At 49.8% G+C, this 26,862-nt stretch overlaps 1 protein-coding gene across 1 annotated transcript in view; it reads right to left on the reverse strand.

Annotated features, from left to right (window-relative positions):
• Positions 1–17,365: 17,365 nt before the first annotated feature.
• SORL1 (sortilin related receptor 1) overlaps positions 17,366–26,862 on the reverse strand; it is an 89,022-nt gene continuing 79,525 nt past the window's right edge. Inside the window, exons 42-48 of the mRNA XM_049777911.1 lie at positions 25,571–25,690; positions 24,994–25,158; positions 23,960–24,134; positions 23,046–23,152; positions 21,070–21,259; positions 19,062–19,274; positions 17,366–17,513 (exon numbers count right to left, since the gene is read on the reverse strand). Coding sequence (XP_049633868.1) covers positions 17,446–17,513; positions 19,062–19,274; positions 21,070–21,259; positions 23,046–23,152; positions 23,960–24,134; positions 24,994–25,158; positions 25,571–25,690 — 1,038 coding nt within the window. The 3' untranslated portion in view covers positions 17,366–17,445. The remainder of the gene's footprint in view (positions 17,514–19,061; positions 19,275–21,069; positions 21,260–23,045; positions 23,153–23,959; positions 24,135–24,993; positions 25,159–25,570; positions 25,691–26,862) is intronic.

A 26,862-nucleotide genomic window follows, 5' to 3' on the forward strand; every position in this document is an offset into this window, starting at 1 on the left:
AAAGTGACCACTTCTCCAATACATTTATATTGAGCACATCCCCTATGCAATGCCCTGTACTGACTGCCAAAGGGAATGCAGAGATTAATACCCAAGACAGAGAGAACATGTCTGATGGGAAGCCAGTCTTGGGTTTACAGTTAGGGACCCCCAAAAAGGTAGAAAGGAAGAAGATCTTGTTGAAAAGTAGAGTCAACTCTCTTGGTGAGGATGGAGATATTCCTGGGACAGGTAAGGCAATGCCTTTGACTGGGTTGGCTGGAAGAGTCTTCGGACACCTTGAGAAGCCTTCAACCTTCAGCCCATCCAGGCATATTGGGCAGTGTCCTTGATTGCTTTGTTTTGCTGCTGTATTTGTGGTCTATCCACCTGAGCTCTTCATGGACACTGTATTGTATTCTGCATTTTGGACCCACCACACAATTGTCTGTTGTGAGTAGAACCAAGGTGAGTCATCTTGGCTCCTATAGATGGCATAACTGTGCATTTCCCATAGCGTGGATCAGACTAGGGCTCAGCAGCTTGGTTTCTTCCCAATTCATTCCCATCAAGCTCCTTTCCCAGACTCAGTGCCACATCAACCTCTGGAAAGTCCACTGCCATTTTAAGTGGTGCCATTGCTTGATCTCTTCTTTTTCCATGCTTTGGTACTACAGCTTCCCAGAGAATCATCTCTGAGGGCCCTCACTAGTTTAGGGAACCACACATAAAACTCACCCTAACACAAATCAGCACTGAGCCAAAGCATCAACTTGGGGCACTCTCCATGACCCATTTATGATGGTCAGTTCCTACACAAAAGGTCAATTCTCAATTATGCCCACTAATGAGGGACTAATGGGGCAGAAATCTAAATGGGTACCAAGCGAAAAGTTCTCTCTCTCTCTCTTTCTCTCCCACACCTCCATTCATTCATCCTTTGAGTCACTCCATATGCATTTATTGAACAGCTACTCAAAACCAGATATGTGCTAAGTCTTAGATGCTGATTAAGACAGAAGACTTAGCCTTCAGAAATCATACTTCAAGAGAGAATGGACAAAGACAGAATCCCAGCACTGTAGAATAATAAATGAAGTGTAATGTTTAGGAAAGGCACCCAGACCTGCTCTGGGGAAAAGAAAAGAGGAACATTCTATGTTCCATGCTGGTAAAAACCCCCACAGACATCATCATGATCCATGCGAGGGCCTGGATAATATCAAAAGAGTGAGAATACATAGTAGTGATGGCTCCTTCTGGAGGAAGAAGAAAAATCAGAGTATGGTGGCCCAAATGTGTCTTCCAGGCTCCCGTGACAGCGAGTTGCATGACCAGGAGCAGGAAAGACCAGAACTGTGTCCCTGCAAAAGCTTGGGTAGTTTTTAACAGTGGGAACACATGCTGATCTGGGATAATGGCATAGAACTGGCCACACGACTGAAAAGCTGAAAGCTGTGTTGATGAATGGATATTTCCCCAGTACACTAGAAGAAATTTGTTCTGTCTCTGTGAGAAGAACAGTGCAGTTTGAATGTCTCACTCACAAGACCCCCAAATGCTCAGACCCTGGGCCCTGGCTTCTGTTGTCCCCTCAACATTCATTCTCTCTTGAGATTCATTTTGTCAGGTGTTCGCTGTCCCTGCAGTAGGGCAAGTGTTAAGCCTGACATAGGAAGAGACCAGACAGTGACTGTCCAGAATCTGCAGGAAAAGGTGGTTTCTTCCCAAGTTCCGAGCTCTATCCTGCCTGATCCCTGAATGGTTTCAGACCCTGCCTCACCTGTAAAAAGGGCTTACAAGGGCTGGCACCACCCTGGCCACTGCAGGCAAGATCTTTTATAGGGAACATCGAAACACCCACCTACCCCAGCACTGACCCTCTAGGCCTTCATGGTTCCTGTAGTTAGCACCAGCAGTTCCTCCAGTGGTCTTTGGGGGGCGCCACTGAGCAGAGTGACAGGGACATTGGAGACAGCACACAGCTTGGTCCAGAAAGGCTTGGAGACAGAAGACCCCAACCTTGCCTCTGTGGACCCAGGGGTCTCCCACAGAAGCGCCAGGCTCAGACTTGAACTTGTGTGCCCTGGACTGTACTTCCACTGTGTGGGGGGAAGGTGAGGCTAGAATTACCCAAGCTGTATCACAACCATAGGGTGGGGGTAAAGAGGGTCCACAGTGGTTTGAAACCACGATGCTCAGCCCCCTCCCCACACACACCCTGACTCCTTTCTGATTCTAGCAGCTCTGGGGTACAGGCCAAACAGGGGTAGGTGGATGTGTTTGGGATTATTTGAGAATTTGCAAAACAAGACCTCAGAAAAAAAAAGACTGAGACCCAGAAGCACTGGGTCCCCCATCATCTGTTCATCCCCTCACCATTCTATGCTCACCATTCTATGCACCGCTACACACACACACACACACACACACACACACACACACACACACACACACACACACACACACACACACCAGGATGTTCTGGAGGGCAGCAGGTGACCCCAAGCTGGGGCAAACTGGGGTCTGTGCACCTGCCTGTCGCCCACTCCCCACGCAGCAACCAGGTGGCTGCCAGCCGGGCGCTGCCTTTTGATCGCAGCCCTGTCGAGCCGAGCCTGCGCCCTGCGGGGCCAAGATCTCCCTGCGGCCTCCAGACAGACTTGAAGAATGTGCTCTGGGATTTAAAGGTCGGCCCAGGCTGGGACCTTGAGGAATGGAGGCTGATTCCCGGACGAGAGAAGCTGCCCTCCACCCCTTTTCTCTTGTCTGGCGCCAAGCAGGAGCTCCAGGCCTGGGAGGGGTCCCATTGCCTTGTCTGACAAGCACCTGGGACCACCAGAGTGGGTGCCTGGCTCCTTGGGCCATGGCACTGTTTGGGGGTTCTTAGGGGGGGGGATTCTTGCTTGTCTCCTGCTTTATTCAAAGCAGGGAACTGCTCACTGGCCTCAACGCCCTGCATTAGGTCCTCAGGACCCCCCAAATCCTTAGCCTGAGGGGGGAAGCCTTTCCCCCACCCCCTTAGCAGCCAGGCCAAGTCAGTGCCTACCAGTCCTGCTTATTTGCTCGAACCTTCAAAGGGCCCAGACGCCCCTTCCGAGTTCAACAAATAAATTGGGTTCCGCTCCAGCAATCTATTGTTCTGCCCGCCACCCCAACCTCTGCAATGTCCCCCCATTTCCGCCCCTCTCTCCCTGGGCAGTCCAGCCCCGGGGCTGGCTCTCGTCCATCTTTCGATTTTGGGATAAATCAACCTCTCTTTTATTTTATTTTATTTTTTTTAATTCTTCCCAAGGGTAAGGAATGTCGCCCACCCCCACCCCCAATCCTGCCTCTGATGTCTGGTGAGTCTTCGGGCGGCTGCATTTGAGCATGTGCTGACGCAATCGGCAGATTGGGTTAAACCAAATATTACAATTGCAAGAACTCATCTGGAACTAATAATTTGGAGGCCACCGAAAGTAAAAGGGCCCCCCTCGACACCCCCCTGCTCTGGGGCTGGCCAGGGGCCTAGGGCAGTCCGCGCCGATGCTGCCACCTGCCGAAGGCCCCGGGGAAGGAAGCAAGCGGGTGCCTCCCTGGCCACCACCCTGGTCTCCCCGTTTGGTCGCATCCCACCCTGGTACCGCTCCCACGCAGCCCTGTGGCCCAGCCCATAGAGCAGGTCTATTGTGCAGAGCTGCAAAGCTGGTGCTTCTCTCTCTCTTCTCTCTCTCTCTTTTTCTCTCTCTCTCTCTCCTTTCTCTCCCCTTTCCTTTCTCCTCTCTTCCTTCTCTTTCTCTCTTTTCTCCTTTCTCCCTTCTCCTCTCTCTCCTCTTCTCTCTTTTCACGGTCTTCTCTCCCCTCTTTCCTCTCTCCTCTCTCCCCTCTCTTCTCTTTCCTCTCCATTCTCTCTCCCTCTCCTCTCTTCTCTTTCCTCTCTCTCCTTCTCTCTCCTCTCTTCTTTTCTCTCCTTTCTCCCTCTCTCCTCTCTTCTTTTCTCTCTCCTTTCTCCTCTCTTCTCTTCTCTTCTTTCCTCTCTCTCCTGTCTCTCCTCTCTCTCTCTCTCTCTGTCTCTCTCTCTCTGTCTCTCTCTCTCTGTCTCTCTCTCTCTCTCTCTCTCTCTCTCTCTCTCTCTCTCTCTCTCTCTCTCTCTCTCTCTCCCTCTCCCTCCCTCCCTCCCTCCCTCCCTGGTGGAAAAAAAAGAGCTAGTCGGCTTTATGTTCTGACTATCTCTTCCCCAGGGCGGGCAAAAGCTTGCTCCTGAGGATGACACGGCAGGGTGGCACCCTTGACATCCCGCAGACCTGGACTCAAATGCCTGCGTGCCAGCCGGGAGGTGCCCACTGGTTCCTTCCGTTCACCTCCAGCTTTGCATTTTCATTCTGCAGGGTAGAAGGAGGGAACGAGCAGCCCTGGGTCTTGTCGGCGCGGCGCAGCTGCACTGCAAGTCACATGCCAGCGCCCAAAAGGATGCCAACATCTGTTTTCGCTTGGGACCTGCCCCCCGGTGCCACCTGCCGGAGGGACAGGGGAGAGCGTGAGCCTGGCTCGGAACACAATGTGAGCTGTCTGTCACTCACTCACCCGGGATGGGATGGGGATGCGATGGGATAGGGGAGATCAACAGGTAGGAGGGGTGTCTCTTGCCCAGGCAGTCACTCCCAGGGGAGCAGCCCCCTGATTGTGCCTTGGGGACTGCAAGAGACCACATTGTTGTTGGAGTGGTAGCAACAAAGAGCTTTGTCCCAGGGGACAGCTCTAGGGACTATGGAGGAGGAAGAGGAGGAAGAGAAGTAGAAGGAGGAGGTAGGAGGAGGAGAAAGAAGGAGGAGGAGAAAGGAGAAGGAGGAGGAAGAAGAGGAGGAGAGAGAAAGGAGGAGGAGAAAGAAGGAAGAGAAGGGAGAGGAGGAGGAGAAGGAGAGGCAGGAGGGAGGAGGGAGAAGCAGCAAATGAATTCCCAGGTTGGAAAGTGGGGGAGTGAAGGGGGAGGCGGGTGGGCGGGAGGCGAGCTTGGCGCTTTGCAGCCAGTACAAGGGGCTGTTCTTTCTGGCGGAGGCTGCAGAACAAAGGAACCGCTCAGGTCTCTAGGAAAAATCATCTTCCCACTGTAGGGACTTGGACCCGAGCCTAAGAGGAGAGGCCACTCACGGGCCAGGCAGCGCCAGATCAATCCTTCCCCCATGGACGTGGACCCCCCCCCCGCCCCTCCCAATTCTCATTCAGCCACCTTTTCTGAGCTCAGCACTCACTTACTTGGTCCCTGGCACTCAATCTGCACAACTGCTTGTTATGCCATCGAAACGGTTGCTTTGTGTCAAGAGCATGATTCGAGACCACGGCAGGTGGAAGGAAGTTTCAGAGCCTGGATAAATCCCAGCTCTATGTTCGGGTGCAATTCGGAGGCACCTGGCCACCCCTCTACACGTCCAAGTCCCTCAATATGACTTGCCCTCTGTTCCCCACACATTAGCATGAACCCTCTTCTCCTCTACCCGGAGCCCCATGCAGCGACTTCCAAAGCTGGTGCTGCTCATGTTTGTCCAGCTGGAAAGTGGGAGCTGCTGAGGGGCCACCTGAGCCCCCAGTCCATTAAATGGCATCTAAAGTCTCACCCCCATTCTCGAGCAGAGTCCCTGCGTTAGAGGATCCCCAACTACATCCCACAGACAGTGCTATAAAATACAAGCAGAGGAGGGTGACTGAAAGACTCCCCCCAACTCTGGTCAGGGTGTGGTCCAGCCCCTTTGCTCCCTCCAAGCTTACCCCCAGATCTCTGCTGTTTGCTCCTGAGTGTCCCCAATTCAGACCATGGGCTCTTCCCACCTACACATCCTCTAAAGGTTGTGCAGAAGCCCAGTGTTGGGGTCTACTTCATCACAGTCTTCAATTTCATGTGCCCCCAAAATATTACAGGGGCAGAACCACACAACTTGAATCATCTTGTTTTGCCTCATGAATTGAGGGGGGGGGAATAAAAATGAATGGTACCAGGGCCAAACAGCCGTATAAACATTGAATGGAAATAAAAAATGATCAGACTTAAACAGCAAACCCAAAGTCAACAACAACAGAATCAATACCCTATCTACAACAAGCTATACACACAGGGAAAGAGTTGCACTAGCACTCCTGGGGGCAAAGGAGGGAGATATAGGACACATGCTGGGAAAAGGGGGTAGAGGGAGGACAACCCTGGTGGTAGAAATGGCCCTGATTCATTGTCACTATGTACCTTAAATATTACTGTGAAAGATTTTGTTATTCACTTTTGATCACAATAAAAATGATTAAAAACAATTATTACAGGGGAGCTGTCTTCTGAAGATTAGGGGAGCTGACAAGCATCAAAGGAATGAGTGAGAAAACAGCCATACTCACACAAGGACCTTTTGTTGGGGGAAGGAGCAGGCCACACCCAAGTGCATCGGTGATAGAGAATCTAGGCTATGTACAGTGTCACCCCACAATACTCAGGGGACACATAGTGTGTGGGAAGGTGAAACCTGGACCTCAAACAGGCAAAGCCCTGCCCACTGCCCATTTACCCTGGCCCCAAGCTCACCCCTATTTTGCATTTGGACAGTGTGAGAATTTCCCAAATCCCCCCAGATCACAGGTATCCTCCATGGCCCCTCTCTGTTTCCCATAGAACTCAGGTTTTCGCATGGTTTAGGTCCAAACTGCCTCCTTGGAGGTGCCTACAAGCCTGCTGTGCCCTAGCCCAGCCCTGCTTTAATGCTCACAGTAGATGAGTGATTGATAATAACCAGAGTCACTGTTTGGTCTTCTGTTGCAGTTAGGACCAGAGACTTGGTTCTGGTCTCCCTTGGGGTGAGTCTGGTGTGAGTTTTCCATGAATTCCCTTTGCTTTATAAAACCACAGGTGCCTGGACATTGGCCAACGTGTATTTCCGAACCCCTTGACTTTGGGCTCATTCCTACCTGGTTCTGCGACTGCCCTGCATCAGGGCCCATCGGGACCCGGAAATGGGTTTTTCTATGTGCCACTGGCATCTCTGATCTCAGAAAGGCCTGTGTCCTGTGTTAGCAATGTGGCCTTGGAATTCAGTCTCCCAACTGGAGTCAGAGGATAACAGAAGAGACTGCAGGAGAAAGGGTGGGGCCTGAAAACAAAAGTGTGATGCATCTGTCTGTGCTTTCCCGCCTTCCAGAAGCTTCCTGGGTCCCCAAACCAATTCCATCACTCCACATGTGTGGGTATGTGTCTCCTCATGCTGGGAAATGACCTTTGTTCCAAGTCCTGCTCTCCTAAACTGGGCTGGATCCTGCCAGTCCCTCTCCACTTGAATAATGGCACCTGCAGGCCAGCTCTCCAGACAGATGCAAACCCAGGAGCTGTGCTTCCAAATAGAGTCACCTTGTATGCTTAAGTACCCCCCAAATGAAGGAAGCATCAGTGGATGCCTTGACTCCACATTTAAAACATTTCTGCAGGAAGCCCTGCCTGGACCTGAACCGCAGCCCCACACTGAGGTTCTCTAGCAAGCCGCCATCCTTCCTTATCTGGGGGCCCCCCAGTGGCCGAAGGCGCACCTGCTGCAAACAAAGCACACCCAGCCATGAGGACAACAAAGGCAGGGGAGACTGGGCCGGGTCCGACTGCAAATGCAGCTCTGAATCCCCCCAATTCCATCTGCAGAGGTGGTGGGTGGCCCCATTTCGTGCCCGGAGGTACAGGCTCCAGGAAGGGAGAGGTTATTTGCATGACAAAGGGGGCCCTTCACTGGCTCGAAAGAGGCAGGTTTGAAGTTCTTTAAAAGGCAACGCCCTCTCGGTTCTGTAAGATTCTATTGAATTTAAGGGGGAAAAAGATTGACACGCAAAATCCCCCCACCCCACCCCACCCCACCCGCATCTGAGGTGTGAAACTCTTCATCTTTCTCTGTCTGATCTTCTGTTTTGCACAGGCTGCCCCACATGTAACCCTCTCTGTACTCCCTCTCCACCCTGGGTGCAGGGCAGAGGGTCAGAACCAGGATGACTGGACTGGATGAAAGCAGGCTTAGGTACAAACCCTCCTAGCACTTCAGACTCAAGTCCTGGGGAGGAAGTGGGGGACACAGCCAGTGCAAGTGGTAGACCTTTGGGATTCCTGGGTGTGAGTTTTCCAGTCGAGCCCTGGAGGCACCAGACTTTGGGGTAAAGGAAAGGGGTGGGTTCTACACCCAGAAACAAAAAATTCAGACTCCCCCAGCACCACCACCCCATCACTGTGATGATCTTGGCTTCCTGCTGGCACTGCGGAGGGGGAGAAAGGAGAATAGTATGACCCACATACATGTCAGACTTGCTCTCCCTCTTCCCTAAGAACTGTGCTACTCCACCAGTCCCAGGGCAGAGGCCAGGTCCCCCCAATCCCAGCACCCACCTGAACCTCTCCCTAAGCTGGGTACTGTTTTCCATGCCCTAGAGGCCCCAGCATTCAGCCCCATCTCACTTGGTCTTTTCTCCACGCCAACTCGCTACCTCTGTTGCATCCAAACATGACCAGAGTGGCTCTTGATGGCTGCAGTGCCTCTGGCTGAGCATGGCCTCCTGAGATGGCGTCCTCGGTGGTCTTGTCTAGGTGGCCTCCAGCCCTCAGAGCTGGATTTCACCTCTGTTCAATAAGAGGCCCTTCCTGGCCTTTGGTGGACTTTGGAGAGGGTGAAGGGCAGTGCTGGGCACCTCATGGACTCTCCCTTTAAAGAGGTGATGTTGGTCACCACATGTCTGGCTGCCCATCCTGTGCTTAGGGCTGACTCCTGGCTGGGCTCAGGGAACACATAAGAATGGGGGATCAGACCTGGTCAGTCACATGCATGACAAGTGCCCTCTCCCCACTGTTCTCTGCAGCTCCATGTTACAGGGACTTTGTTTTAACCAAAATAAGCCACTAGATTTTTTGTCACGTGTCCAGTTTTTCCAGATGTTTCCTCACCAGGGAGTGTGTTCCAAAACCAAGGGATCCCAGGCCCCAGGGTCCTTGTCATGAAATGGAAGAACACCCTCACCACAGAAGCGGCCTTGGTCCCATAGGGAATAATGATGCTTCATCCACTCCCCAAGGCCATACAGGGCTTAGGGTTCAGATGAAGTGAACTGCATTTGAGGAAGAAGGCCTCCCCAAGCAGGGCTCAGAGGAGCAGTTTTTTGACTTGCTTTAGAGACTCGAATTGGGTCAGAAATTGGCCAGAATTGGGTTCTGGAGACCAGAAGAAGGGGCTGGGGCCAAGAGATGGCGCCAGGGCAGAGCACATGGTCTGCATGTGGGATGCTGTGGTTTAGCTCCCTTCAGCTCCTGGCACCTCTCAGTCCTCCCTCAGCATCACCAGGAGCCCCTGAGAGAGGTCACTCCTGAATACTGCCATATGTGCCCCCAAAACAAATACAATAAAGGCAAAGAGCTGCACAGGCCCACCTAACATAGTGTCTGCATGAATTGACCTGAACTGGGACTTCCTGCCTCTTGTGATAAGGGCTTTGGCTAGTCAGGCCTTACTTTGTTGGAGCATTTGTGGTAAAGTAGATTGTCAGACAGGCCTTGAGGCGCCATCACTTAGCACCATGTGTGTGTGTGTGTGTGTGTGTGTGTGTGTGTGTGTGTGTGTGTGTGTGTGTGTGTGTGTGTGTCCCTCTATCATCCAATCCAAGACTCAAAAGGGCCTCACGCCCCTCTGTCATTGAGACTTTATTTCTGGTTACTCTCAATGGCACCAACTTTACCTGTCTCCTCCCATATAATTCTTGTTGAAGTCTGAAGGTTGTCCCCTGCTCAGCATGTTTCAGAATCTCTCTTTTCAGGCAAGGGACAGTAGCATGATGTTGGTCATTCCATGGCCTCCGGGGGGTGCTAGCTTCCAAGATTTCCTTAGCACTGGGGTAGGATGTAGAGGTCTTGATCAGGACCCAAAGCACAATGCTCGTGAAGGACTCACTCTTAGTGTATGTGGGGCTAGACCCCATGAACCTGAGACTCTCTAGGGTTTGCTTATTTAGGGCCACATCTGGAGGTGCTCAGGGTTTACTCCTGGCTCGGCACACAGGAGTCACTCTTGGTGGGCCTTAAAGGGTCCATGTGGGATGCTGGAGATCAAACCCAGGTCAACTGTGTGTGAGGCAAATGCTCTCCCCACTGTGCTATTTCTCTGGCTCCAAAGGGAGTTTTGAATGTTGCCACCAGTTCCCAGAAATTATCTCCTGTTGATCAGGCTCATCCTTGAGATCACTCAGGGAATCTTGTATATTCACAGAGAAACCACATTCTCTACCTGGCTTTTCTCTCCTTGTAATGTAGCAGTTTGGCAAACTGCAGCTCATTACTTATTTTATTTTTATTTTGTTTGTTTTGGGGCCATACCTGGTGATGCTCAGGGCTTAGTCCTGGCTCTTCACTCAGGGATCACATCTTGGTGGGGCTACAGGGACCACATAGATGCGGAGCCTCAAACCCAAGCCAGCTGCATGCAAAGCATGCATCCTCTCTGCTGTTTTATCGCTTCTGCCCAGTTTGGTCCCATCTAGGCCTTAGTCAATCTCTGGATAACCTAATAGGTTCTACCTCTACAAGATAGAGAAAAATGAAAAATAAGTTTTAATTATGAGGTCTCTTCATTCCATCTATCTTGAAGACTTTTTTTAGAGTAGGTACACTCAAAGGGCAATTTTACAAAAGACTCATTTACATTTAAATCTAAGCCTTTTTTCCCTTCCTCAATATTTTGAGATGCCAAGTTTTAAATATGAAATGTCATTGTTTTTATACAAATATTCCCAAACGTTACCCAGTTGTCATTTGGGGATTAAATAGGGTTGTGACATTACAATGATAACATTAGCATTTTTAAAAGCTTAACATCATTGTTCTTCTGTAAATTGTTGCAGGCTCAAATTACCCTACACATGATCTTAAAAAAATTTAATAGGGTGTTGGCATCCAAACCAGTTAGGAGTGAAAGAAAAGCTGCTACTCGCTTTGGCTGAGATGCTGGTGGCTGGGACACTCGTGGTTTCCCAGCTATTTAAGTTACTGATCCACCAGACCCACCATGTAAGGAGAGGAAGGAAAATATATATGCTCAGTTCATCCACTGCTCGAAACAGAAAGACTTTTGATAAAAATCTAACTAGGTTAGAAAGCAAAGCAAAAAGAATTCACTTCCTAATTACTGAATACTTCATAAAAACTCTTTCTTTTTTTTTTTTTTCGTTTTTTGTTTTTGGGTCACACCCGGCAGTGCTAAGGGGTTATTCCTGGCTCCATGCTCAGAAATTGCTCCTGGCAAGCACAGGAGACCATATGGGACACCAGGATTCGAACCGATGACCTTCTGCATGAAAGGCCAACACCTTACCTCCATGCTATCTCTCCGGCCCCGAAAACTCTTTCTTATTAAACCAAAAAGGCTTCACTGATCTGCGAGAAATATTTTGTGTTTCACACAAATGATCCTGCAAAGAAATTTCAGTATAATACTTTATGTCTCTAAGTAATTATTCTTTCTGGTGAAAATACAATAAATATATAGTATACTTATTGTGTACTATATATACATATAATCATATATACATATACACACACCGTATTGCTGTCACAGCTCTCTAGTGTTCTACAAAAGGACAGTCACCAGGTCAATCAGAACACAAATTTAAAAATGGACCGAATGTGCATTCAAACACTGGCTTGTTTCTCTACTTTATGGGAAATCTTGGAGATCATATTCATGCTCATTGAAGCCTGATTTCTCGGTTTTTTAAAGCAGACTAGTATCTACGTTACAGGCTCTCCATTGGAATCAGTTACTATGGTGGCTCAGAGAACCAGTCACCACTGCTCCATACCCTGACCAAGACTGCCCTGATAGAGTAATGCGAGAGGCCTTTCTTTTTTTTTTTTTTCTTAATATATTTATTTAAGCACCATAACTACAAACATGTTTGTAGTTGGGTTTCAGTCATAAAAAAGTACGCCGTACTTCGCCAATGCAACCTTCTCACCATTAATGCCCCCCATTTTCCTCCTTCCCCACCCCCTGCCTATCATCGAGACAGGCATTCTATTTCTCTCATTCACTGCCATTATCATGATAGTTGTTGGTGCAGTTAATTCTCTAACTGCACTCGCCAATCTTTATGGTACGCTTCATATCATGTGCTGCTCCTTTTGATCCTCGTCTCTATTGTCTCTGGGTATTACCATATTCTCTTTTATTTTTCTTAAATCCCACAAATGAGTGAGACTATTCTGTGTTTATCTCTCTCCCTCTGACTCATTTTACTCAGCATAATAGTTTCCATGTTCATCCATGTATAGGAAATTTTCATGACTTTATTTGTTCTGAAAGCTGCATAGTATTCCATAGTGTCTATGTGTCACAGTTTCTTTAGCCATTCTTCTGTTGTCAGGCATCTGGGTTGTTTCCAGATTCTGGTAATTGTAAATAGTGCTGCAATGAATATTGGTGTACAGAAGGCATTTTTGTATTGTGTTTTTGTGTTCCTAGGTTATATCCCTAGGAATGGTATAGCTGGATCATATGGGAGCTCAATGACCAGTTTTTTGAGGAATCTCCATATTGTTTTCCAAAAAAGCTGGAATCAACAGCATTCCCACCAGCAGTGAATGCCTACAAATATGTTTGTAGTTATGCTGCTTAAATAAATATATTAAGAAAAAACGGGGTTGTCTTCTGCTCTTTAGTTGCCTGGTGTCTGCCTTCAGCAGTATCTAGTTTTAATTGCTGAGATGGGAAACCAGACAGCTGAGGGATGTAGTCAGGATTTGAATATAAAACATTTGAAGATATTTGGGACACATTGAGTGCTGCTTAGAGTTTATTCCTGGTTCTTTCCTCAGGAATCATTCCTGACAAGGCTCAGGAGATCATATGGGGTGCCAGGAATTGAACCCAGGTCAGCCATGTGGTGAGATACTTTACCAGGGTACTGGCTCGCCAGCCCATCTTTGTGGATCTCTCTGCCATGCAGAGTGTTATGGGTGTGAGGGGGACAGTGTGCTCAGCGATTTGTTCACTCCCTGTTCCTGGAAAAGTCACTATTCTTTTTTTTTTTTTTTTTTTTTTTTTTTTGGTTTTTGGTTTTTGGGCCACACCCGGCAGTGCTCAGGGGTAACTCCTGGCTGTCTGCTCAGAAATAGCTCCTGGCGGGCACGGGGGACCATATGGGACACCGGGATTCGAACCAACCACCTTTGGTCCTGGATCGGCTGCTTGCAAGGCAAACACCACTGTGCTGTATTCTTGCTCAGAGTGCACCCCTTCTTTTATCAGGAGCCAGCTGGACTGAGTCCTGCTGAGAGGCAGAGTGAGTGCCCCGAGTCCTGCATGGGGAGTTTCACCAACAGGCTTCACTTGCTGCCCAGGCATCTTCCAGGCTCCGTCAAAGTGCTCATGACGAGAGAATTAGTTTTCTAAGCCAACGAGGCCGGCCCAGGGGCACTCAGCCAAGTGTGGGTGACCCTTGTATTGTTTCGCTGTGCGGGGTGCAAAGTGATATAGAACAGAATCCGGGGACAGAAATCCTGGCAGCTAGGGCTGATTGGGCCATCTCTGGATTCCCCCAAGCAAGTGAGCTCACTCTCAGCCTTGGTGCTTTCCTCTGTTTAGACCATGTGCTAGGGGCTCACTGTTTATAAACAAAAGCCTGTCCAATAAAACCTGTTCCCAGAATCCCAGCCCTACACTCTACTCCTGACCTGCCTGCCAGCCCGAGGAAAGTATAGCCTCCAGAACCTTCTAGAAGTGTTTGTTCTATGGCTGCTTTGCCCTTCTCTGGTTTCAAGATAGTCTGTCAGCAAAGACAGTCAGAGCTCTGAGGAATGTCACCCTGGCTGATCCTATTTGGTTCCATTCTCCTAGCTAGCTCCTCAGCCAACTCCAAAATCATGTTCTCACAGGATCTACCATCTAAAACCAGCTTTGCTAGTAAAGGGGCGATTCCGGGTCTCCTCCATGTTTCTTCCTCAGGGAAAGAAACCTTTGCAGATGGACAATCCAGGGAGACTGAAGGCAGTATTTGCCCTCAAAATTCATAAAATGACATCAGACAACGCATACGGAGCAGGTTTTCAAATAGGTGTTTTCTCGACCCAGTTAAATCTTTATTCAGTGAAAAAAGTTGACATTGAGACAAAAAAAATCATCTTTAAATTGTGCAACAATATAGTAAAATTTTCAGCATAAACCAATGATTCTGAAACAGGATCAAGGCGGTGATTAAAACCATAAATATCTAATTTTCACTTTGGAGAGAAACAAGTATACAGTGTTTAGCTTTAAGAGCAGAATAGGCCTTTATTTTGCTGCCAATACTTTTGATTTTTTTTTTTTTTTGCCTACAGTTCCTAATAGTTTATAACAATAGTCTGTAAATGAGAAATGACATGGAATATCCGAGAAAAATGTCCCACCTCAGCACTCAGCCGTGTTCCACTTGAACTAGTCCACACATGAAACTAATCCCTTTCTGGGGGGTTTCTTGGCTCCGGTGGAGTAATCCGTGATATGGCTGCTCAATATTAGTGGGGCAGGAGCATATGGAATCTCCCTCAGGCCACGGGCCATCCTGGGGCCCCTTCTGGAAACAGGTTCTCTCATCTCTGTACTCAACCACGCATCTCTCTTCTATCCATCCCATCTCTCAGTCTTGCATAGAAAGTAGTCTATATAAACTAAATGTACTGGCTTTTATTTCACAAAAGTTGTACCTGAAAGGCAGCACACACTCCAGTTAAGGAAGGGGAAAAAGAAAAGAAAAAACCAGCAAACCTACTAGGAATGTCAAGATACAATCCTCAACAAGGAAATATTCTGCGATCTGAGGACTCGTCCCTAAAGTCAGGATGAAGGTGTTATTCAGTTTGCTTGTTTCCCAGGCGAGTAAGGAACAAAAGCTGTTGGTCTAGGCTGGGATGTATGTCTGCTGTGTAGGGATATGATGACAGGGCCCTGCAGGGAGAAGCCAGCAACTAATCTATGAGGCCATCTCCAATCCACAATGGCCCTGGTCTGAGAAGGGCTTCAGTGCTTAGAAGGGGTGCAGTGGTGAGCTCCCCCATCTGAACTGAAACTCAAGCCCCTCTTCCCTTCTCCAGCTTCCACACCACAAGTCCAGCCTGCACAGATCTGGCTTCTCCCTGGAATGCCCCACACACACCACCCAGAACACCGATGTCCTCTAGGGATCCTGGGAGACAGCAGAACCTTTGCCCAACTGAGGTGGCATCTCAACAGAAGTATCAAAAGCCCCTTCAGTGCCAGGGCCCTGACGGTCACAGTGAAGACAGTAGCTGGCCAACCACAGTCTCTCGGACAGCAACGAACACCACAGAGGGGAAAGAATGCGTGCTTCAGACGTTCAGAAAAACACACAACTGACACGGGGCTGCATCTATCTAGCTTAGTCTTCAGAAGGGGGCTCTTCTGCTCCTACAAAATGCTCAAACCCTAAAAAGGCTGCTTTTTTTTCCCTCAAGCAGCACAGTGCTGTTTTGCAAGAAGAGAGAGCCAGCTATTCTATACAGTACTGGGTGTGAAGCATGGGAGGGTGAGTGGGAGGCACTGGGGAGCATCCCCTGGGGTCAGCGCTGAGCTCACAGACAACACTATAGTGTGAGCAGAGAAAGGAAAGACGAACACCACAGGGTAAGGCTTGGAGTTGGGGCATCAAAAGAGGAAGCTCCGTGATAAAAATAAAACAAGCAAGTATGGGTTTAAAAAAATAATAATTCGGGGCCGGAGAGATAGCATGGAGGTAAGGCGTTTGCCTTTCATGCAGGAGGTCATCGATTTGAATCCCGGCACCCCATATGGTCCCCCGTGCCTGCCAGGAGCAATTTCTGAGCCTGGAGCCAGGAATAACCCCTGAGCACTGCCGGGTGTGACCCAAAAACCACAAAAAAAAAAAATAATAATAATAATAATAATTCAAGGGGCCGAAGCGATAGCACAGTGGTGGGGCATTTGCCTTGCACACGGCTGACCCAGGATGAACCATCTCATATGGTCCCCCAAACCACGAGCAATTTCTGAGTGCGTAGCCAGGAATAACCCCTGAGCATCACTGGGTGTGGTCCAAAAGAGCCACACACAAAAAAAAAAAAAAATCGAGGGGGGCTAGAGCAAGTAGACCACACAGCTGACCCAGGTTCAATCTCCGGCATCCCAGAGCCTGCCAGGAAAATTCTAAGTGCAGAGCCAGAAATAAGCCCTGAGAGCCATCAGGTGTGGCACCCTCCAAAAAAAAATTTTTCAGAGAGGAAGTATACAGGAAGGTGGCTTGCCGCCCCCAACACTGGTTAAAATAAGGCTGAGTCCTGCCACCTGGCACACTGGATCTCAGTGAAATGCCATAGAAACAACATTCTAGAAAAGAACAAACCACCAAACCCAAACCCAACCCAAACCTGTGACTGGCTCTTTGTTTCCCAAATAATGGCTAAATCGACTCACACTAGACTCCCACCCTAGAATGATACTTTTGGTTAACAGAAAGCAAATACTTGCAGAGGGGAGGGTGATAGGGGATGGGGGTGTCACCCACAGCTCAAGGCAGGAGACTGAAGGGATGAGGTTAGGACCAGCAGGTTGCCAAGTTTCTGCAAGTAAGTGAAGGACACACTATTCTCTCTCACAGCCAGGCAGGGCCACAGGAAAGAAATGAGAAGGCGCAGGCCCAGCTCAAAGCAATGCACATGGAGGCGTTGATCCGCGTGGATTTCCTGAAGGACAGTCAAGTTCTACATTCAAGCTTCTTCAGTGGTAAGTGAAACAACAACAGCCACAGCAACCAATCAAACAGGGGACACTCAGGGACTCGCGCTGCCAATGCCTCTCTCGGGGCACAGGTCTAGAACTCTCTCCCACATGCAGCAGAGGAAACAGGTTTGTGTCCCAGAGCAGCATGAGGCAATGGGGCCAGGGCTCACCCCCAAGACAATGGCACCGCGATGTGTTTCACAGGGAGTCCTAAATGAATGAACCCAAAGACACCCCCCCTGAAAACACCCAAACAGTGTTTGTAGAGGAGGGGTCGGTCCCACCATCACTCTCACACAGATTATTTTTTTATTAAATATGTCTCTGTGTCTTAGAAAAATAAAAAGGATGGCCCATTTATTTGAAGCAAAATGATCTCACAGACTTGAAAAGCATGCCCAGCAAGCAAAGCCCTGTACGACTACTTTAAGATCAGGGCAGTTTGGGTGACTGAAAAATCAACCTGGTTTGAAGTTCACAGTTGATGACTAAAAAGTTTATTATTTCTTCCTTCCTTTCTTAGTATTATTATTTTTTTTTTGCTTTTGTGTTTTGTTTTGTTTTTTGTTGTTTTTTTTTGTTATTTTTTTCCGGCCCATATAAAAATAACATATTGCAACTCAAAGTGCATCTTTTAAAATAAACCATCAACTATCTTTATCAAATAAAATATTTACACCATTTGGTTTCGAGTGAGGAAAGCGCTCTCTCAGGCTATCACCATGGGAACGTCGTCTGAGAATCCAGTTATCATGGGGGCATCTTCGTCGTCCTCCCCTAAAGGCAAAGAGTTGGGGGGAACAGGTGAGCTGGAGCACTTGGGAAGGAGTCAAGCTGATTCCAAAGGGGAAGAGCTGGTACTTAGGGGCTGAAGAGATAGCATAGCAGTGGAGTGTTTGCCTAGAATGCAGCTGACTTGGAGAGACCTCTTTTGATTCCCAGCATCCTATATGGTCCCCCATATGGGATAGAGATAGCCTGCTGGAGGGCGATTTCTGAGTACAGAAGCCAGAAGTAGCCCCTGAGCACCGCTGGGTGAGGCCCAAACACCAACCAACTAAACAATAAATAAATAAAGTTAAAAAGAGCTGGTACTTAACTGGATGGGTGAAGTGAGTCTCTGAAAAAGTATTAGACTGGTGCCTCCACCCCCAATAAGCACTGAGCATGCTTCTCTGCAGAAAGGGATCTTGGAGGAATGACTGTATATTGAGGACAGCACCTCCCATCTTTGCACACTTCTGGGGAGCTCTAGGCTGACTAGGGATCAATGCATGGCGCCTTCTTCAGGTCCCACATAGAGATCCAGAGACAGAAGTCAAGAAGCCATCTCTATGCATGCCAGGCAAACTTGGCGTTTGTCTTAGGCAAGGTAAGAAACATGGCCAGAGCACAGTGGGTAGGGCATTTGCCTTGCATGCAGCTAACCTGGGTTCAATCCCCGGCATCCCATATAGTTCCCTGAGCCTGCCAGCAGTAACTTCTGAGCACAAAGCCAGAAGTAAACCCTGAGCACCACCAGATGTGGCCCAAACACCAAAAAAAAAGGAAAAGGAACAAATGTGAGCACTGGTTGGGACTCCATCCTGCCTTCAGAAACCAAAACAACAAAATAAATGACTGAGGAGAAGGAACAGAGCTAAAGTACAGACGGGTAGGGCGTTTGCCTTGCACACTGCAGGCCTGGGTCCTACCCCCAGCACCCCAGATGGTCCCCAGAGCACTGCCAGTGTCCTCCCACAAATAACTCATCAACAGAAAATCATATAGCTCAAAGTGCTTGGGGAAAGCCTAGACACACCCACTTCACATCTCTTTAACTATTAGTACTGAGGACTCTAAAGGAGAAATGGCCTTCTGTCCCCCAAGCTGGCTGTGACCAGTGCAGAAAAGAATGCTCAGTGGGGCTGCATTGGCACAGCCACAAAGAACAAACACAGAAGCCTGTGAGGAAGCTGGGGCATCTCCCATAGTGACCCGTAAGATGCCCTTATCTCAGAGAAGAGGTGAGGCTTGGAAATTCCTGAGCATTGGTTAGGAAGAGGGAGCATCCAGGGGTCTTCAAACTACGGCCCTCGGGCCACATACTGTATTTATTCCCCATTTTGTTTCTTCACTTCTAAATAAGATATATGCAGCGTGCATAGAAATTTGTTCATAATTTTTGTTTTTACTATAATCTGGCCCTCCAATAGTCTGAAGGACAGTGAATTGGCCCCCTGTTTAAAAAGTTTGAGGACCCCTGAACCCTCTCTGGATACAAGGCACCCCAGTTTACCTGCTCGTCTACAACAGGTCGGAAGCAGCAGCTTCATGCCCACTTACCTAGGTCATCCCCAGAGGAGAAGATGGCTGAGCCCAGTCTGGAGCTGTAGTGGCTGTTGGCAAAAGCGGTGAAGCTGTTCTGCAGTCTCCGATGCTTGGCGTACAAGACAGCAAACCCCACTCCCAAGCTCAGCAGGATCAGGAACAAGATGGGTACCACCACCGCCGCCACATCGGTGGATCTGGCCACCTTCAGTTCTGACGTGTCTGCGACTGCCAAAGCAAAGGGACGATGGGTGAGGCTCCAGGACAGAGCCAGGCCAGGCCTCAGTACCGGCACCCACCAGAATAATCGTTGATCGTTTCATGGCAACTCTCCTCCAAGGCGCCCAGGCTGGCTCGAGGCTCCCTGAAATATTTCCCAACTCCTGTGCCACAAGCTGCTTGAACTGGGGCCTCGTGCATGCAAATACGGTAATTACATTAGACTCCTAATCACTGCCTTGTTGGTTATTTAGATAATCTCTTGGAAGGGAGACCTTTGTTGGGGTATCAACATTGATTTCATTAGCATTATTACTTAAGACCACTTGCTCGCCTTACATAAGAGGATGTGAAAATCAGACCACTAATTAACGAGATTGCAATTATTTCCCCCTACTTGGCACCAAAGTCACTCTGAACTGCAATTACCTGAAGCGCCATTAAGTGATACAAACAAGATTCCTTTACTACAATACTGACTTAACAGCTCATGAAGTTTTATGAGGCCTTTTTTTTTTAAAGCTTAAAGAAAAGCAGATTTTCCATACTTTTTTTTCTTAAAGCGCTTCATGAAGCCACGCAGGTGTTTCTCAGCCAACAGCAGGGCCCCTTCCTGCTGGTCTGGACCCTCACTAGGTTAAGTTTGTGCTGGCAATGGACTGAGACATCTGGACCCAGCAGCACGAAGCCACCGCTTAGAATAGAGCCTGTGTCTGTCAGGAATCCTGGGAGAAGTGTCTAAGCCGAAAGCGGGAACATAGAACTCAGGAGCTGGTTTTCCATATAAGCAAAGATATCCCTGAGCCCTGTGAGAAAAGTAGCCAGGATGGGGGTATTCTCTGCTAGGAAAGGAGGCAAGAAAGGCTCCCCCAGAATTCATCCCTCAAGGTTGGACAACACCTACTGCTCATTATGGGCTGTGTTGGGTCTAAACTACTCAATAGTCATGGGTGATTTTTTGTGGGTTTTTTTGTTTGGTTGGTTTTTTTAAGGGGTTGGGTCACACCCGGTGATGCTCAGGAGTTACTCCTGGCTATGCGCTCAGAAATCGCTCCTGGCTTGGGGGACCATATGGGATGCCAGGAGATCAAATCACGATCCGTCATAGGTCAGCACCTGCAAGCGCTCCAGCTTTGCTAGTCATGTTTTTTTAATCCTTCCCTTTCTGGCTTACCAGAAAGAAACTCAAGAATTTCCCTCCCTGCGTCCAAACCTAAGCTCAGCCTGATAAAACCAGACACTTCCTGCTTGTCAGCCTCGCCTCATCTCCCACTGCCGAGTGGTTTAACAGAAGAAGGTTCTAGAGTGTGACTCGGTGCTCAAACATGTGCTTAACAAGCATGAGGTGACCTGGTGAGCTTTCCAGAATCAAAACCCACCAGCAAGAGATGTTATCTCAGAAACCCCAGGGCAGGCAGGAGTGTGCTGGGGATGGTTTGCTCTATGAGCCCTTAAGAATCGGGTTCTGGTGTTTTGGACCTGCAGAGAATGGTGTTCAGCACTGTCAGGAGAATGCTTTAGGGGGTACCTAAGAGAAGCACCCCAGGAAGCACAGAGAATAGAGTGCACAGACTCAGCACAAATAAGCAATTAGTTCATTAGCTGATGAAGCCACTAGAGGTGATAGCATGCGTGTGTGTGTGTGTGTGTGTGTGTGTGTGTGTGTGTGTGTGTGTGTGTGTGTGCAGCTGACTTCCCTCTGCCACCATCTGTGGGTCCAACATTGATCTCAAGGGTAAAATCAAGACTCTTCAACACACCGACCCCTCAGCCATCTGTGTCTCCGGATTCCCTGACCACTTACTCGAACCCAGTTCATACAGCAAGACAGCAGGCTCCCCACAAAGCTGGCTCCCCACCAGACACCTCGCCTGGACGGTGAACGTGTAATTATGCCCCAGCTTCAGGTTGGAGATTTTGAAGAAAGTGTCCGTGGTGTTGCCGAGGTAGGCACTGATGTTTTTGGCGCTGTCCTGCATGTGGATTTCGTAGCCCTGGAAAGAAAAGAGGGGAGGACTAGTCATTGCACTTACAGGCTCCAGCTTAATGTGAGCAGCTCATTCTGGTTCTATCGGTGCTCGGGCACCATACAGGCATCTTTCTGGTCCCTTTTACCTGTCCCCAATGTCTGGTAATTGTCACCGCTGTCTATGAGCAGCCTGCGCAGCCCTCACAGACATCAGGATCTGCATTCATCAGCCCTCTTGTCTCTGGCCTTACCGAATGCCACTAAGAACTTCAGCGACTCAGACATCGACTGTCCACTGCTGCCTTTGCTAATACATCCAGACCACAGTGGCTTTCCACAAGGGTCAGAAAAAGGCATTTCTCCTCTGAACAGTGGGGTAGGGGGAGATCACTGGCAGCCCTTCGGATCACTTCTTGCTAGCAGTCCTATTGGGTATGAGCTCCCCACCGGCCTGGAAGATCCTGGAAGAAGCATTTCCATAGGTTCAGGTCCCTGTTCACTAGGGCACAGCATCCTCCCGGGATGACTTGGGGAGACTATAGCTTTCCAGTCCCCAACACTGAAGGTCTCCTCATGCCCATGCAGAAAGATATATCTGCATAGTACTGCTGTTCAGGTTCTTTACCCCCTGACCTGCCCTTTCTCCGAACCCCATGTCTGTGGCGAGGAGGTGGAGGGTTGTGATGACCTGCACAACTCCCTTTGACTCACAGGCAGGGCTTCCCCCACCATTGGTAGCAACGGGCTGCTAGATCAGGCCTCCCGGCATGGCTGCAGCCTGCAGCAGTTCCTGACTTCATGGGAGCTGTGGCGCCTCTGCAGAATACGTCAAGGCAGAGAACAACGGAGCTCTGAGCACTTCTGTCATCAGGGAAGACACTCCCCATAGGAATTTTGCTCCTCATCTGAACACAAGAGTCACCAGGTCACAGATCAGCCCAGGGTTCCTGACAGGCCCATGCCATGCCGTTCGCTGACCACAGCTCACCCACTTCAGCCACTCCTCATCTGTCATTTCCTCTCCACCCCCACACTCCAGAAATCCTGTCTTCCCTGTGCACAGGACCAGGGAAGGGATCCATTTATGGCTCTGGTTTACTGTGCTGGGATGGGCTTTTGGATTTCACAAGGAGAATATAGTTCCGTTTCAGCTGTTTCCAAAGCTCCCTGGAGATTTTGAGGATAGGAACCATTAAGATGTCGGAGTGTACGAGAAATCTTCGGCTTGGGCTCCATTTTGCTGTTGGCACGTCTCTAGGACTGGGCAGAACTTGGCAGCTTTGCCCAAGAGGCACTTTGGGGAACCACCGGGGATTTCTCAGGCTGATCGTGCAGCTCAGAGCAGAGTTGGAGTCGGCCCAGCCCTATTTAGGAATCTGTCCCAGGTGTCTGTTGTTGTGAATCCAGCCACTGGCCTGGCAAGAGCTGAACTGAACCAAAAGGGCCTTAGCGCATTCACCCCGCACCTTTTGCGAACCCTTCCAGCTCCCCCAAAAGGCATGAGATGCTGAGTAAGTAGTTTGGCCCTAGACCTCATGGCTCCCACAAAGAGTGGGGGTCCAGTCTGCCTTCAGGAGAAAACTAGCTCAGAACCAGAGAAATGCTTGGTGTGGGGACTTCTCAGTCTTAATGGGTGCAGAGCTGTTCTGCTAATCAGCAATTCCATAGCCAACGGCCCTTGAATTCTCCAGATCTTCCCAGCCCCTCATCTTTCTTCCGAGCCAAGTAGGCCAGCGTGTGCTGCTATGTTAGCTCGTCTCTGAACAGCATTCCCCAAGTCATGGAGAATCAGGGGTAGAGGGTCATCTTACCCGACTGTCATTGAAATGTTGGTCCTTGAGAGCCAGACTCTTCCAAAACAAAAGGACGTGGTCATTTTCCGTTAAGATTTTGAGAGCATCGGGCGCTGACAACGAGACTGAAAATAAAGGAGACATCAGAGGCAGGTGAGTGTCTTGTGCAGTCAAGCCTCTGGTTCTTTGTCTGTCAAAGGGAAATCATCAACACAGGTGAACCTGGCAGTAGGAAAGAAGTAGCTATAGGGACAGACGGCTGTCAGTGGAGCCTGGCATGGGACTGGCATTCTCCCACCATGCATCTCTGCCATGGTTGAATCACCTCAGCCCACATGGGCAGTATCTGTGCCTGGGATTGGAGGTGGGAAGAAACAGCCCAAGGACCCAGTGGAAGCCCTTAGCTTCAAAAGCTTCTGAGCTCAGTGAAGTGGAATGTCCCCCTCAAGACCATACAGAACATCTCTTCCCATATACTGCCAGCCTATCGCACTAAGCATCTGGCAGCCACACTGCCCAGTGTCCCTGGGCACCCACAGATCCCTGAGTCCATGGCCGCCTTTCAGAAGTTGAAGGAAGTGAGCACTGGCCGTATTACACTTCCAAATGGCACAGTGGGGGGCCCCAGAAGCAAGGTTTGCTTTGTTTTTTTTTTTTCTTTTGGGGGGGTGTCATCCCAGCAACACTCAGGGGTTACTCCTGGCTCTGCACTCAGAAATCGCTCCTAGCAGGGTTGGGGGACCATATGGGATGCCGGGAATCAAACTACCATCTGTCCTGGGTCGGCCGTGTGCAAGGCAACGCCCTACCACTGTGCTCTTGTGCCGGCTCTAAGGGCTTGCATTTCTTTATTCTGTCTCAGGGGTCCTTTTCTCCTCCCCAACACAGGAAGAGGGCAGACGGTGAGCCTCAGGGGCCAGTTTGGCACTCACCCGTGGTCAGCTTGAGGCTGCATTCTTTGCTCATGTTGCCCAGCTGCACGAGGATGTGGTACTTGCCACCAGGCTCCAGGCGGGTAAGGATGTACTCCACGGTGCTGTTGCGGGACCGCACCTTGTAGCTCCGGTCACTTCTCCGCACCAGGTCCTTCACCGTGATGGCATAGAGCTGGGCCACAGGGAGAATAGCCCACCAGTGAGGGAGCAAGAACCGAGTATGCAACAGCGGACCAGGGCTTACCTTGAACTTATCGGTAACATCTGTCTTCGCAGGATGGGTTCAGCCTCAGGCCCAGGAGTCCCCGTTCTCTCCCCACCCACCACCCAAGACTCTGCACAGAATTATCAGATGGAGCTACCAAAGTAACACTAATGGAAGAGGAATGTGGCATTTGTCAGAACAGGCCAGAGAAATTCAAACTCGGTTTAACTCCTTGCTCCGTGGCTGCTTTGGATCAGAACATGTTCAATCCTGCTTAAAAGGAATAAGGATGTGACCAAATTGGCTTGCCTTTTTTACATGCATGGGTATAGGGGAATAGTGAAGGAGATTAAGTTGTCTCGGTGAGAAGTGGCTGAGACATTGGGGGAGAAGGGTAGGGAAGGATAGGCTCCTGCTTTGAAAATAGGCACTACCATGAACCATGGCAGCTTAGGACAAAAACAGGAAGGAGAGGCTGGTGCCATAGGACACAGAGAAGGCATTTGCCTGGCACATGGCCGGCACTAGTTTGATCCCCAGCATCTCATATGAGCCCTTGGCCATAAGCAGGGTTGATCCTCGAAATCAGAGCCAGGAGTAAGTCCTAAGCATCGCTGGGTATGGGGTCGAGGATAGTGGGCTGGAAGGGAAAGGAATTCTAGTATCACCTTGTCTGAACAGGGCCAGCAGGTTTTGGAAGAGGGGCGCAGAGGAACTGAGACTTGTGCCTATAGGCCATCATTTGCCAACCCACTGCCAAGGGACCCCTGCCTAGCAGACCCAGGTCTCCTGCCCTCTCACCCGTCCCATTCTCCAGCCAACTCACCAAATCCTGGTCAGGGGAGTCATAAGGGGGCTCCCACTTGATGACCGCAGAGGTTTTGCCCGTGTGAACCACATGCAGGTGGCGTGGGGGAAGCCGGCTATCGGGGATCATCCGCACCACCACACAGTCAGAAGAGGGGCCCAGGTAGGGCGCCACCACCCGGACCTGGAACGAGGCCAAAAACACAAGGAAGCACGGAACCTGCTCCCCACAATGAAGAACCAGGGCCATAACCATGAGGGCCACACAAGCAGCAATGTGGGGTTCAGGCAGACAAATAAACAAAAACAGCACAGCACACACAGGCGTGGTCCATTTGAATGGTAATTGCAAATGTAACTATAATGGTCTGGCAGTTTATATAATCTTCACCATCTGGCAAAGAAAGAGGTGGGATGGTCCTGCCCTTCTCCTCTCCCTCTCTCCTCCCTCCCTCCCTCCCTCTCTCCCTTCCTTCCTTCCTCCCTCCTCGCTCCCTCCATCCTTCTCTTCTTCCCTCCCTCCCTCCCCCCACCCCAGCTGACAGAGTAACACCCCGTCCCCCATTGGAATTGATGCCACTTCTGACCCAGCTTACCAAGAACAGATACTGCTCGTCCCGGCTGACGGTCACTGTCTTGTTGTGAAGGGGCGTAGTCAGTCTTCTCGGATTCCGATAGAGGTCCAGAAAGGACGTGGCATAAAAGATCCCATAAACCTGATAAGAAAAAAAAAGGGGGCAAGACCCAGGCTAGGCCACAGACCTGCTACAACAAGAGCTGCAGCAAGAGCCCAGGAAAGGGCCCATAGCAAAGGGGCCAGGACCTAAGAAGGGAAATTGTCACAGAGGCAGGAATGCCTAGGGAGACTCGGAAGTGAGGCCATATTCTAAATGGGCCAATGACATGGCACTTGCAGACACTCATGTCCTGGCTGCCCCAGAACCCCCAGTGTGTCTGCAAGGAAGGGAGCAGACAGACAAAGCCACTGCCCCAAGCCCACTGGGTCCTGCGAGTAGACAGAAGAGCCAGGTGTGGCTGTATCAGGCCCAGGGAATCCTAGGGTGGGCTCTGGGCATTCGCATCAGTCCCGGTCTCATAAAAAGATTCTGGGACAAGAAAGAGCAGAAGCCAGGACACAAGGAAGCAGGCTTGCCCAAGCTATACTCCGGCACTTTCTTCTTTCTGGGCCTTGGTTTCTTTGGGCAGGAGATATTTTCCCCTGAGCTGGCAGCATGGTCACATAGCACAGTGTACCTGCAGGTGGTGGACTTGTGTCTGGCTCCTCCATGAGCCTACATCTTCCCTGCCTGCCTCACAGCTCCTAGCAGATCTTAGTTCTGGCTCCCAAGCTGGTCCCTTTGCAGCCCAAGACCCTCCTTCCTACCTCCTTGCTCATCCCGTAAGCATGCACTGAGCCCTGGGGCTATAAAACAGACTTCCTAATTACTGATTTTTCCTTTTAGAAACCCTAAGAGTCCGGCTTCCCTTCACAGAGCATACAGAGGAAGGGGAGGCCAGGTGGGCAGCAGAGAAAAAGCAGGAGATGGGGCAGGAGATAGTGCACGAGCTGGGCACAGAGAAGGAAGTAGGTGGGGGTTTGGGGCTACAGAAAGGCAAAGCCATAGCTGAGGCAGGACATGGAGGGAGGGGCTGGGAGCCCCAAATCCAGGCTAAGTGAGAAACACCTAACTACTGCAGAAATAGGAGATCTCAACACATGCAGAAACACTGGGGAGCACTGTATGGGGTGGGAAGGGTCTGGAGGAGTGAGGAAGGCATAAGGTTCTTTCCACATGACATATCACTGCTGTAGCCCCTCATCTCTTCCCTGTCCCTTGCTCCCTGTCTCAGGGCATAGACACCAGCTGTCCATGACCTGAGGAGCCCT

The sequence above is a fragment of the Suncus etruscus genome, chromosome 8, assembly GCF_024139225.1.
Source record: "Suncus etruscus isolate mSunEtr1 chromosome 8, mSunEtr1.pri.cur, whole genome shotgun sequence".
Classification (NCBI taxonomy): Eukaryota; Metazoa; Chordata; class Mammalia; order Eulipotyphla; family Soricidae; genus Suncus; species Suncus etruscus.